General features: G+C 43.4%; 3 protein-coding genes across 4 annotated transcripts; 1 reads left to right on the forward strand and 2 right to left on the reverse strand.

Moving 5' to 3' along the window:
• Window positions 1-220: 220 nt before the first annotated feature.
• Window positions 221-1005, reverse strand: LOC125542958 (17.5 kDa class II heat shock protein-like). The gene has a single exon (XM_048706187.1). It carries the CDS (start codon window positions 919-921, stop codon window positions 433-435), a length of 489 nt encoding a protein of 162 aa, XP_048562144.1. The 5' UTR covers window positions 922-1005; the 3' UTR covers window positions 221-432.
• A 3073-nt stretch (window positions 1006-4078) lies between these two features.
• On the forward strand, window positions 4079-4868 carry LOC125542960 (17.5 kDa class II heat shock protein-like). The gene has a single exon (XM_048706188.1). The coding sequence runs from the start codon at window positions 4163-4165 to the stop codon at window positions 4640-4642; it is 480 nt and encodes a 159-aa protein (XP_048562145.1). The 5' UTR covers window positions 4079-4162; the 3' UTR covers window positions 4643-4868.
• Window positions 4869-5214: 346 nt separating this feature from the next.
• Window positions 5215-10273, reverse strand: LOC125542957 (polynucleotide 5'-hydroxyl-kinase NOL9-like). 2 transcript variants are annotated; one of them, XM_048706185.1, is made up of 9 exons: window positions 9758-10270; window positions 9570-9667; window positions 9424-9457; window positions 8404-8555; window positions 8105-8285; window positions 7095-7275; window positions 6314-6422; window positions 6081-6208; window positions 5215-5646 (listed from the first exon to the last, which is right to left on the reverse strand). In XM_048706185.1, exons 1-9 carry the CDS (start codon window positions 10048-10050, stop codon window positions 5506-5508), a joined length of 1317 nt encoding a protein of 438 aa, XP_048562142.1. In that variant the 5' UTR covers window positions 10051-10270; the 3' UTR covers window positions 5215-5505. The 2 variants fall into 2 exon arrangements, with proteins under 2 accessions (XP_048562142.1, XP_048562143.1); XM_048706186.1 differs by having other exon boundaries at window positions 5365-5646; window positions 6081-6225; window positions 9758-10273.
• Window positions 10274-11402: the final 1129 nt, after the last annotated feature.

The raw sequence follows: 11402 nt of genomic DNA on the forward strand, positions 1-11402 counted from the left end.
TGAAAATGCCAAGACATCCTGGATTTTTCTCCCTGGTGAAAAAAGCACTTCAGAACTAGTAGTTCGTTTTCCACCTAATTTTGCTATTCCTCATGTTCTAGTCTCAATTTTCCGTTAAGTTACAAACGCAGTTCCCTGAATTTTCAGAACACGGCCGTCTTAGAACTTAAACGAACATCTTGGATTTTTCAATAGAAAATGTGGCCAATTGAATCGCATGTTTTAGTCAGGCGAAGCCAGAGATCATCCCCATTTCCATTAACGAAACATCAATTCTTCAGCAGTGCGCAGGAATCGATACGACACACACACACACACACACACACACTCTAGCAGATGAGATCAAAAGACACACGCTCCATTACTCATAACAGGAAACTCGCTCCCACTCACACTCTGCTTCGATTGGACGCCCACACCATCCATCTCAGCTCAGGCGACCTGGACCTGGATGGTCTTCGGCTTCTTGGGCTCGGGCGGCGGCAGCTTCTCGACAGACACGGTGAGCACGCCGTCGCGGCACGCGGCGGAGATCTTCTCCATGTCGGCGTTCTCCGGCAGCACGAACTTGCGCATCAGCTTGCCCATGCGGCGCTCCATCCGCAGGTACCTAGCGTCCTCCTTCTCCTCCCTCCGCCGCTCGCCGCTGATCACCAGCACCCGCTCGTCCTCCACCTGCACCTTGATGTCGCCGGACCCCAGCCCCGGCATGTCCACCACGAACGCGTACGCGCTCGGCAGCTCCTTCACGTCGGCGGGGGTGGCCGCCATGGCGCGCGCGTCCCGGACGTAGGCGCGCGTCGGGCCCTGCTTCTCGCCGGCGGCATTGCCGGCTCCGCCGGACTCGCCGTCCGGGACGTCCAGCAGGTGCTGCAGCGCCGTCATCAGCGGGGTCTCCAGCCCGAACATCCTGCCCTCCATTGTCGCTCGCTGATTGTGATTGATCTCCTCGGCGTTGGACTGGTTGTTGAATTTTTGTGGGATGCTTTGGTTGTGATGCGACGGGAGGAGGAAGGAGTTTATATAGGTCGCCGGAGGCCGGGAGTCTGGAAGGTGATGGAAACTTCTGAAATGTGGTGGAACGAGCGCTGTGCGGCGGGGAGTAGTACTACCGCAGCTGATGAAGAAAGTTCTAGAGCGGTAGCTTTTGGCCCCATATGTCATTTGGGGGCAGGCATGACATGTCGTGGCAACCGGCAAGTGTCTCCTCTTCCGAGCGGCAAGCAAGAGAGATTTCTTTTTTTCCAACTACGATACTTACCGAGAGGTATTTAAAATTTTGAAAGTGCAACTATAATTTCAGAGTTAAATGCAGACTCGCGTAAACAGTAAATTACTGCCATTAAAGTTGGACTATATGTTTCAGATTGCAGTTACGCGATGGATGCGATCAATCTTGATGATGGCTACCAAGGGCCTGATGTCGCCACGGTAGCAGAGTGCAAAGACTTGATAATGGATTTCGCAAAAGTTCATCAGTTCACACATTGCTCCAGAGAAGCAAATGCTGAAGTAGATGGCTTGGCTAAACATTGCTATAATTCTAGATACCTAGCTTTTGGGACGTTTTTATCCCTGATTTTATTTCTCACCTTCATGTAAATGATCTGTCTATTATATGAGAAATAAAGTAGCAAAACAATAAAATCCAAAAAAACACTTACTAAGCAAAATAAAAGAAAATCAATTATTTTTTGGCAATGTGGCCTCCGTCCTAGCCTAGTCTATATGAAAGAAAAATACAAACATGAGTGCTGCAAATAACTTTTCTGAGCCCAAAATCTTTATGATACAGACCATCATGAATGTCTTTTCTTGGCAAATTTTTCCAAGCAGTTAGAGCATATGCCGATGTTCATTAAAAAACTATCATTTGTTTAACTTTTATTTGGATTTTGTTGTTCATGCCTGTTTGGATTTTGGATATCTTTGCCACATATTGCCATAGTATTTTGCCATATTTGCCTTACTCGAGGTGCTCAAATTCTTAGCCACATTTTGACTTGCCTTAGGGAATTTTTCTATATTTTTTGTATCTATGACATGTGAGACTTACTGCTAATAAAAAAAATTGTCTTAGTTGTGGCAAAGAACTAAACACATATCTAACTTGGTCAAACTTATCTAAGTTGATATGTGACAAAGTGTGGCAAATTGTAGTTTGGAACCAAACAACCCCGAAGTTTGAGCTAGGGAGCATAAAACTCCATATCTTTAAAATTTGTAATTTTCTATCCCTTTACTTTTAATCGTGTTTAGCGTTTCGGGTTTTATCATCAATTTTACTTCCAAAAAATTGTTATCGATCGACTAACAGGTGCGCTCCACTCAACTACCACAAGCGTCTGCCACGTGTCCTTATGGTTGTGAAAGATAAATAAATCCATTGATATTTTCTAAGTCTCTCACCAAGCTGTCGTTGTCCTTATAATTTTCATTTGTTCCCCTCTGCTCGGACAAGTATCTTTGGCTCTCAGGGCTACGTGCACACTATATGGGAAAAATAATAATTTTTGAAAAATTCAAAAAATTATCCAAATTCCTGGGAAACAAACTTAACCTTCAGTTTGTATTTGTATATATAATAAAAATTGCCAAGGAATGACTTTAATGCTATTTTGGATGGAAAAAGTCAATACTATATAGTACAAGTTACTATTCATGCTTTTTGTCCTTGAAATTTTGTCTTTTTGCTCTGAAGTCGACCGGAGTTTTTTCTTAACAAAACTTTTTATATGAGTACAATTGAAGGTAAAGTTTGTTTTCAAAAATTTTAGAATTTTTCACTTTTTTGGAGAAAAAAATTCCCATGTAGGTTGCATTTACACCCTGAGAGTCAAAGAGTATTTCTCTAGGTTGAAGATACTATTTTTAGAATTAAAGAGTTTATGCGCGCGTAAGAGCTAGCTTTTGCTAGAGTAGTCCAAGATGATGGTGATTGATGGCTTTTTTCATCTCTCCCCATAAAGGCAAAGCCTTTTTAAATTAGAGCTTAGGCTCAAACTATGTCACCTTTATTTTCCCTGCTACTAAAAACACAGAAATGATAAAATCCGACCGTTTGGGGTTTGACTGGCAAATCAAACGTTTTCTATGGCAATTTCAGTGGACGTGAGAGTCACAAGTTTAGTTGACAAACACGATAAATTTCTAAAAAATCTAAGGACATGATAATTTTCTAAAAAAACTAAGGACTGAGTTGTCATGCTTACCAATTAAGCTTGTCATGGTCAACAAATATAATTTGTCACAAAATCCGTCCGATTTGCCATGGTCAGATCCTGAACGTTCAGAACTTATCGGCGAAATGATCCTTGCGATCTGCTATTCTTTATTGCCGGCGGTTGCTGTTCTGATGCGTTGTTCCTATGAGGTCTTAGCACAAAGACTTCCCGACTATCTACTACAACAAGTTTTGTTCGGCTCCGATAAGGGAGGGGCGGTGACGGCGGCGCGTCTTTGGCTCACTCCAGTGCTTGTAGTCGTCGCTAGGTGGTCTATGAATCTGGTGTATTTTTTTATTATTTCTGATATTTGTTGTACTGACATGATTGAAGATGAATACGTCAGATGATTTCTCGCAAAAAAAGAAGAAGCGCTCCTATCATAGTTTTTAAAAAAATCCACATGTAAAAATTCCCAACCATGACGGTCCACGCGGATTAGGCCGAATAAGGCCCCAATGGGATTTAACCACTGCAAATCTTCAAATGTCTCTGTATGCTTGTGGTATGCATATTTGGGTGCCGTAAAAAAATGCATATTTGGCTAGGGACACCCCCCCCCCCCCCCCATATTGCATGTATCCCCTAAAAAGATCTGCATGCGTTTTTCCAAAAGGAAAATCTCTCTATGCGTATCCTTTACTAGAAAAAAAAATCTCTCTGCTGCCACGAATGACATGTGGGGCCCAAAGCTACCGCACAACCAATTCTGAGTGTCGAACCTCTAGAACATTCTCCATCATGGGTCGAAGGACTGCCCACTGCTCCGCGCTCGTTCCACCACCTTTCAGAAGTTTCCATCACCTTCCAGACTCCCCGCCTCCGGCGACCTACATAAGCTCCCTCCTCCTCGCCATCGCATCCCCACCAAAGCATTCCACAAAATTCAGCAAGCAATCCAACGCAGTCCAACCCGAGGAGATCGACCGAGCTCGAGAATGGCGGGCATGGTGTTCGGCTTGGATGCCCCGATGATGGCCGCCCTGCAGCACCTGCTGGACATCCCGGACGGCGAGGCCGGAGCTGCCGCCGGCGAGAAGCAGGGCCCGACGCGCGCCTACGTCCGCGACGCGCGCGCCATGGCGGCCACCCCCGCCGACGTGAAGGAGCTGCCGGGCGCGTACGCGTTCGTGGTGGACATGCCGGGGCTCGGGTCCGGCGACATCAAGGTGCAGGTGGAGGACGAGCGGGTGCTGGTGATCAGCGGCGAGCGGCGGAGGGAGGAGAAGGAGGACGCCAAGTACCTGCGGATGGAGCGCCGCATGGGCAAGCTGATGCGCAAGTTCGTGCTGCCGGAGAACGCCGACATGGAGAAGATCTCCGCCGCGTGCCGCGACGGCGTGCTCACCGTGACCGTCGACAAGCTGCCGCCGCCCGAGCCCAAGAAGCCCAAGACCATCCAGGTCCAGGTCGCCTGAGATGCATCGTGTGCGCGTCGAATCGAATCAGAGTGTGAGTGGGTAGCGAGTTTCCTGTGATGAGTGATGGGAGTGTCTGTCCTTTGATTTCATCTACTAGTAGTATGGTTATCTGAGGGAGAGGGTGTGTACTGTCTGTTCGTGCGTACTGGTGGTTGTTTGATGTTTCGTTAATGGAAATGGGGATGATCTCCGGCCTCGCCTGAATAAAACATGCGAACCTTAATTTTGAAGCGCGTTTTTTAAGTTAGATTAGAGGCCCGTCTTCTAGAAATTTTGAAAGCTGCATTTGTACCTGGGGAAATTGGAGCCAGAATTGCCAAATTTAGGTGAAAAATTGAACAGATATACAAATCCTGGGTGTTTTGATGTCTGGCTTCTGGGAAGGACGAATCATATTAAGGTTTCCTCCTGCAATCTTGCCCATTATGCTAGGAAAACTCACCATCGACGCCAAATTCGATTACACATATGAGATCGACGTACCAGGAAATTTTTGATATAAGCTGATTTGGAGATAAGCTGCATCTTGAAGTGATTTTCAAATTTATTTATTTTGACAAAGAGCAAAATAGAGCTGCCTGATTTGCGCAGGGCTTTATTTCGACAGAAAAAAACGCACAACTAAACGTGATTTCGTTTTTCTTTCCTTGGCCAGGAATGTGTACCCCGAGCTCTGTTACAAAGTATGGCAGGGCACAGCCATACCCACAAGGCAGAAAAATCAGTTCAAAAATTTCACCACTGGGTACACAAAATAAGATGGTCCACTATCAAAATTTCGTGTTGTGTCTCCGACATGTCAGCCCAACCGAGCGCCATACATCTCCAATGAAAATGAAGACACGAACATGACGCAAGGTTTACATAGTATCTGCATCCGAATCGGAATCGCCGTCATCCTGTCTGGACAGTGGGCTGTTGAGATTACTCGCGTACAGATCCTTCCCCGTTATCTTGTCCCGCACATTGGTGGACATGTACGGCGACTCGCATCCCTTGACCTGCAATGGCAGCAGAAAGAAGGTTAAGCGGGATGCAACAAAATTTCAATTCGCGGAGCAAGAGTTAGTAGTTGCATCTTAAAACCTAATTGATGGTCCATATGTTACACACGCGATACAGCTTGATTCTCTCGTGGGCTCGTGGCATTAGGGGCATCGACCATGCTTTTTGAATTGTTTTTCTACCATCAATATGTATGTGAAGTGCCTATTAAGCTCGACAAAGTATACATTACTTGTGACAAAAAGAATTTGATAACTTCAAAATTGATTATGGTAGAGAGGAGATAACTAACTCTAATGCTAATTCCTTTCTGATTTAGCAAAAAAAAGAATTTGTTAAAACGCTCCACTATATTTTTGCTCACACACCAAAATGATCCTTAAAAGTGCCCATTAATCTTGATAAAGTATCGCCAGGCGAAGAAGGTTACCTGTAGAACAGATCTCGGAATCTCAATGAGACCCTGCAGCAGCAAATCTACGCTTTGAAGATGTTCAACAGCAACAGGAGTGATAACATATAACAGGCCCCTTTGCACATCGACGCCTCTGACAATACCTGGGCAGGTTTATATACTATTATCAATGTTCACACAAGTTTAATACATGGGTAGGTGCAGTATTACAAATATGTGTGCATGAGAGAGAGAGAGAGAGAGAGTACCAAGCCCAACACACCAAGGAATTGCATGGGCTGTCGCAGGTGTGTCACAACTACTTGCCAAGCCAACTATGGTTGCATTCAGACTATGCCATATCTCAGTACGGGGTACCTGAACAGAAAGAACAATATGCAGAATATGATTTTGTCTGTTGCTGTTCAGTGCTTTCAAAAACCAAGAGGTGAAATCACAGGATCTTCCACTTTTCACGTTCCACCATCCTTTATCACCAACGCAAAATAAAACCCACGGTTTTTAGCATATAAATACACCATACTCTTAATAATGTCCTAAATTAAAGATCTTGGGTTAAAAATCAAACTAATGGGTCATGAAGTAATTCAATAGCTAGCTCAACATGTTACAGAAAACTAATTATATCTATTCAGGATGGTACTTCAGTTGGGACTACAAGCATTTCTAATATAGAATTATCTGCCTAACAATTTCATTGACTGCCCTTGCATGCTTGGTCGGCACCTTATCTTTCTATGCGGACTCGATTTACGCCTAACAACCTTCAGCTAATTCAGAGGTTCTACTCATGTCAAACAGCGCATTTGAGTCATGACATAACTAATCCTGAAAGCAGAGGCCATGGTCATGCAAGGATTGTCCAGCCCAGTGCTTAAGAAGGTATCAACAATTGACTACCAAACAATTACTGAGGTGTTGATGACTGTATTTCTTGCAATAAGCCAAAAAAAGGGTTCAAACTAAAAGTGGAAAAAAAAGTGAGCCAGATTATGTTCCAGAGCATAGTTGACGGGAAAGACAACTAACCTCGCAATGAAGATGCATAACTGTAACATCTGAAAATGATACTTCATAGGGTGGCAGAGACGCTAGGGCATAAGCAAGCTCTTTGTTTGTTGCTAGTGATATGTCACTTGAAAAACATTGTTTAAAGTACTCCACAAGCCGCCGTTCACGCATTCCACCCCCATCTTTCCGCTTTAACGATCTTGGCAATTTAAATACATCATTAATATATTTTTCTCAAATAAAAAAACAGTACTTTATGTAGAATATGAGCCTATAAGTATGAATAATTCATCTGTCGCTGGAATGGGAGCTTATTCATCAAAGAAGCGCAAGACAACAGTCACGAAGCTAAATAGTTGCACAAGTATTTGGACCAACAACATTATAGATGACCAGGCATAAACGATTGTAAATATACTATCTTATCTTTCAATGTATTAGACTAAATTTGACAGGGAGAAAGATAAATATTCTTCCAGTTATGATTACAATAAGTAATTCCTAATCTCCTGGGATGGAGCAGACAGAGGCGCCCATCGCAATCGAAACTGGTAGAATCATAGGGAGAAAGTATGGCAAATTCAGTACTCATTGTTCATTTGCTTTCTGTAAATTTGATCTTATCTATTTGTACTTCGTACAAGAGACCGGAAGTTATTGTTTGCCAGTCAACAACAATATTCATCCAAGTTTTTTGCCTTTACAAAAAACTGTCCAGGAGATGGGCATCAAAGTTGCTCCTAGGACTCGAACTAAGATACGCAGGGAGGTTGAAGACCCTCAACCGGTATACCGACATCATGTCCCCATATTCATCATCAAATGAATGCGAAGAATATTTCATGGTACTAAGACTGAACCGAGGTGGGCAGGGAGGCTGAACAGCCTCCCCATCACCAGGCCACTGGCCTTCTACATATTCATCAAAACACTAGGAAGACTATTTGATTGTCTTTTAACTACTCAGCTTGTAACAGTTTTTGACATTTACTTGAACATTAAACTGGAAAAAATATATAAAAACTTACGATTTTGACAAGGAATCACGACTTGCAGCATCAATTGTAATCACTTTAGGTTCTGTTTCCCCACCGGTTAACCAAAACATTCCATCAGGGAGATTCTTTCTCTGCATTCTGGTGCGTATCGGAACAACAATTGTGGGACAGATATACCTTAGCATCTCCACAAGCATATCAAAACCAGTACCTGCATTAAGATGAAAACAAAGGGTCTTCAGAACAGTGAACACTGAACAATGAAAACACATATACGCCCTAATGTGATAAACAGAGCTGGGCAACTTAAGAGGATTGTTAACATATACCTTTCACCCATCCAGGAGTGTTGACAATCAAAGGAAGCACTTCACCCCCAGGACAACGATATTTTTCAACGAAGTAGTTATACAAGAGAAATAAAGAGTTCAGATATGATTCTGGATCCCCTTTTGAAGATATATCGCCGTAGAAGCAGCACCTGATGGGTTTTGCAAAAAGAAATGCAGGCATTAGAAAGGAAACTAAGTTAAAAAAAATACTAAACTGAAAATGTTTCTTCAGCGGAATCTAAAAGGCTACCTAGTGACACAAATAGCACATTGACAGTTCCAAAGACTCTAAAACCTACTATCATGATTGACAGGAATTTGTTGTATGCACAAATAACAATAATAACACAGAACATGCATTAAGAGAACTGGTGAGCAACAGATCGAAGAGAGAAGGATATTGATTGTTGACAGATAACTTAACACCAACAGCTAAACATAGTTTATGATGTACTCTATCTGACCACAAATGTAGGTCGTTCTGGACATTGACACACTTTCCACGGTGAAACTGTGGCCATCAATTTCTAAAAAAATATGCCACTTCAAACAAAAATAAGAAGACATTACAAACGAATATTTGGTAACTGATATATAATATAAAGTTGATGTTATCAATGGTTGTAAAACATTTCACAGTGATGGTCAAAATTAAGAATGTTTGGCTGGCTGAAATATTGAAACGACCTAAAGTTGCAATCCCAGGGAGTATGCCCTTGGAAGTTTTGTTGGTTAAGTTGCTCTTTTATTCCGAAGCACTTATAGCACAAAACCTTGCTCTTAAACATCAATTCTCATGTGAATTTAAACATTTGAGTGCACTTCTAGAAATGTCAGGACCAGGAGGCCAGAAACTGCTCCTTAGAATTAAAAGAATGCCACACCTGAGGGCATTATTTAAAACATCACAGCAAGAACTTACTAAGCAGTAAGCACAGATTCCTAAACCCAAGAAGCCCAACTAGTAATCGCTATTAATCACTTCGCAAGCTAGAAGAAAGAGAGAGAATTTCACACCTTTCTGCCTCCCGCAGAACCGGGTTCTGCATATCTGCATAGAAAAATAACCAACATGTCAGTGACCTGAGGAACTAGCATACCACTAACGCCCCAACATAAAATCCTATCCACTAACACCCTATCGCTATGCACCGTGTATGAACCTGTGATAGCTTCATCCACGATGTGCAGAGAGAGACACCCCGGCGGCGAGAACTCCGGCTGCCCCACGTCGGTGTCCAGATACCCGACCCTCCCATAGCTGCAGAACAGCACAGCACACGAGCAGTTACATAACACAGCATGGAACTGGTGCTAAATTAGCCGTCATGAATTGGATTCCGATGTTCACCTGGGGAGCAGCTTGTTGAGGAGGAGGCGGGTGAAGGTCGACTTGCCGCTGTTGGAGGGGCCACACACGAGGACAACCGGAGACGAGAGGTCGGAGGAGATGACGTCGGTGGCCATGGCCCAGTCCTCGGGGACTACCACTTCCGGCGCCTGCTCCGGCGGAGGAGTGGCGAGGGCGGGGCTTTTGGGGCTGGCGCTCGGGCTTGGCATGGGGCGTGGAGCGCGGGCGGCCGGGGACGCAGGGGGAGGCACGGAGTCGAGCTTCTGCTGCTTCGACCGCCGGCGGTGCTTCATTGCCGCGCCGCTGGGATGCCCGAGGGGGCAGTGGGTCGAGGAGGAGAGGTTCTTCGGCGGTGGTTAGAGAATGAGCCGGGTATGGCCGGAGGCCGAGGGGAGGGGAGAGGGCCGGCCGCCGGACCTGGAATCGCTCGCCGCCGCCGCTGGGAATCGGGGGAGGGAGAATAGGAGACGAGGTGCTCGGCTGCTCCTCCCACAGCCAGCCCGCGTGTCTGGTTTGGTGCGTGGCGCCGTGGGTGCCAGTTTGGGCTGGACTTGAGTTCGTGGGCCAAATGTTCCCCGTTTGTCTGGACTCATAATAAAAAAACTAATTGAGGAGGAGTTTGTCTAAAACAAACCTAGATGTATGAATGCAAATGCCGAGTCACCTAGTCAGTTGAGTCTCATGAGATGTGTTATTTGGTGGACTAAATATTTTTAGTTCAGTTTTCAGTTGTCTTGGCTGAAAAATGCAGTTTAATTTTGAGTGGATTTTCGGCTTAAGTGCGATGTAGTCCAGTGTAATAGCAATTTCAGTTTTAGCTGAATCTGTTGTAGTTACAGTTTAATTCAATGTGCATTTTTGCCCTGTAATCTGTTGGGGGCATGAATTTTTTTCAGTTAAGTTGTAGTGGTTTTTGGACTGTAATTTTCAGTAATGTGTCACTTCTAGTGTATCTGAATTTTTTTTTTGCAGTAACCCTGCAACTTTACTGTCATATGATTTGAAACTTCCAATTCAAATTGTCAGTTTTACAGTGTATATCCCTGTAATTACAGTGCATCTTTTCAGTAATTTGGACTGTATTCCTTGTAATTACAGTCTTTGTTAAATGTGCATTTTAACCCTTAATTTTCACTTTTCAGTAGTTACACTTCAAATATTAGTTTACTTACACTGTTTCTTCATTAATTACACTTCAAATGTCAGTGTAATTACACCACAATTTCAGTAATTTGGACTGTATTTGTAAGTTCGGTAATTTTGAGTAAATTAAACTGTAATGTCAGTGTAATTACGCTGCAAGTTCAGTAATTTGGACTTTAATTTGTATTGTAATCACGCTGTATCTTTAGCAAATTTGGACTGTATATCCTTGTAAATTTTAGTAATTACACTTCCTATGTTAGTGTACTTACATTGTATATCCATGTGTAACTTATATGATTTTACATTATTTTTACACTCTAGTGTTTTTTGAATTTTTCACTATGTAAGTACTCTAGATTGTCATTGTATTTACACTGCGAATCTCTCTAAATTTTGTGATTTATTTTTTTGTTAGTTGCATTGCTGATTTTTTTTTTGGATCGCGTGATTGTGTAAAGCTTGTGGTAGGGACCCCATGATATTTCTCCTGATGAAAGTG

Source organism: Triticum urartu, chromosome 3 (assembly GCF_003073215.2).
Source record: "Triticum urartu cultivar G1812 chromosome 3, Tu2.1, whole genome shotgun sequence".
Classification (NCBI taxonomy): domain Eukaryota; kingdom Viridiplantae; phylum Streptophyta; class Magnoliopsida; order Poales; family Poaceae; genus Triticum; species Triticum urartu.

Bases quoted from the DNA above. Each gene is read 5' to 3' on its own strand.
- LOC125542958 (XM_048706187.1), bottom strand. From the start codon at position 921: ATGGAGGGCAGGATGTTCGGGCTGGAGACCCCGCTGATGACGGCGCTG.
- LOC125542960 (XM_048706188.1), top strand. From the start codon at position 4,163: ATGGCGGGCATGGTGTTCGGCTTGGATGCCCCGATGATGGCCGCCCTG.
- LOC125542957 (XM_048706185.1), bottom strand. From the start codon at position 10,050: ATGAAGCACCGCCGGCGGTCGAAGCAGCAGAAGCTCGACTCCGTGCCT. The intron at 9,458-9,569 runs GTTCATACACGG...TTTTCTATGCAG, and splicing joins CGTGGATGAAGCTATCACAG to ATATGCAGAACCCGGTTCTG. The intron at 8,286-8,403 runs GTATATGTTAAC...ATCTTAATGCAG, and splicing joins CACTCCTGGATGGGTGAAAG to GTACTGGTTTTGATATGCTT.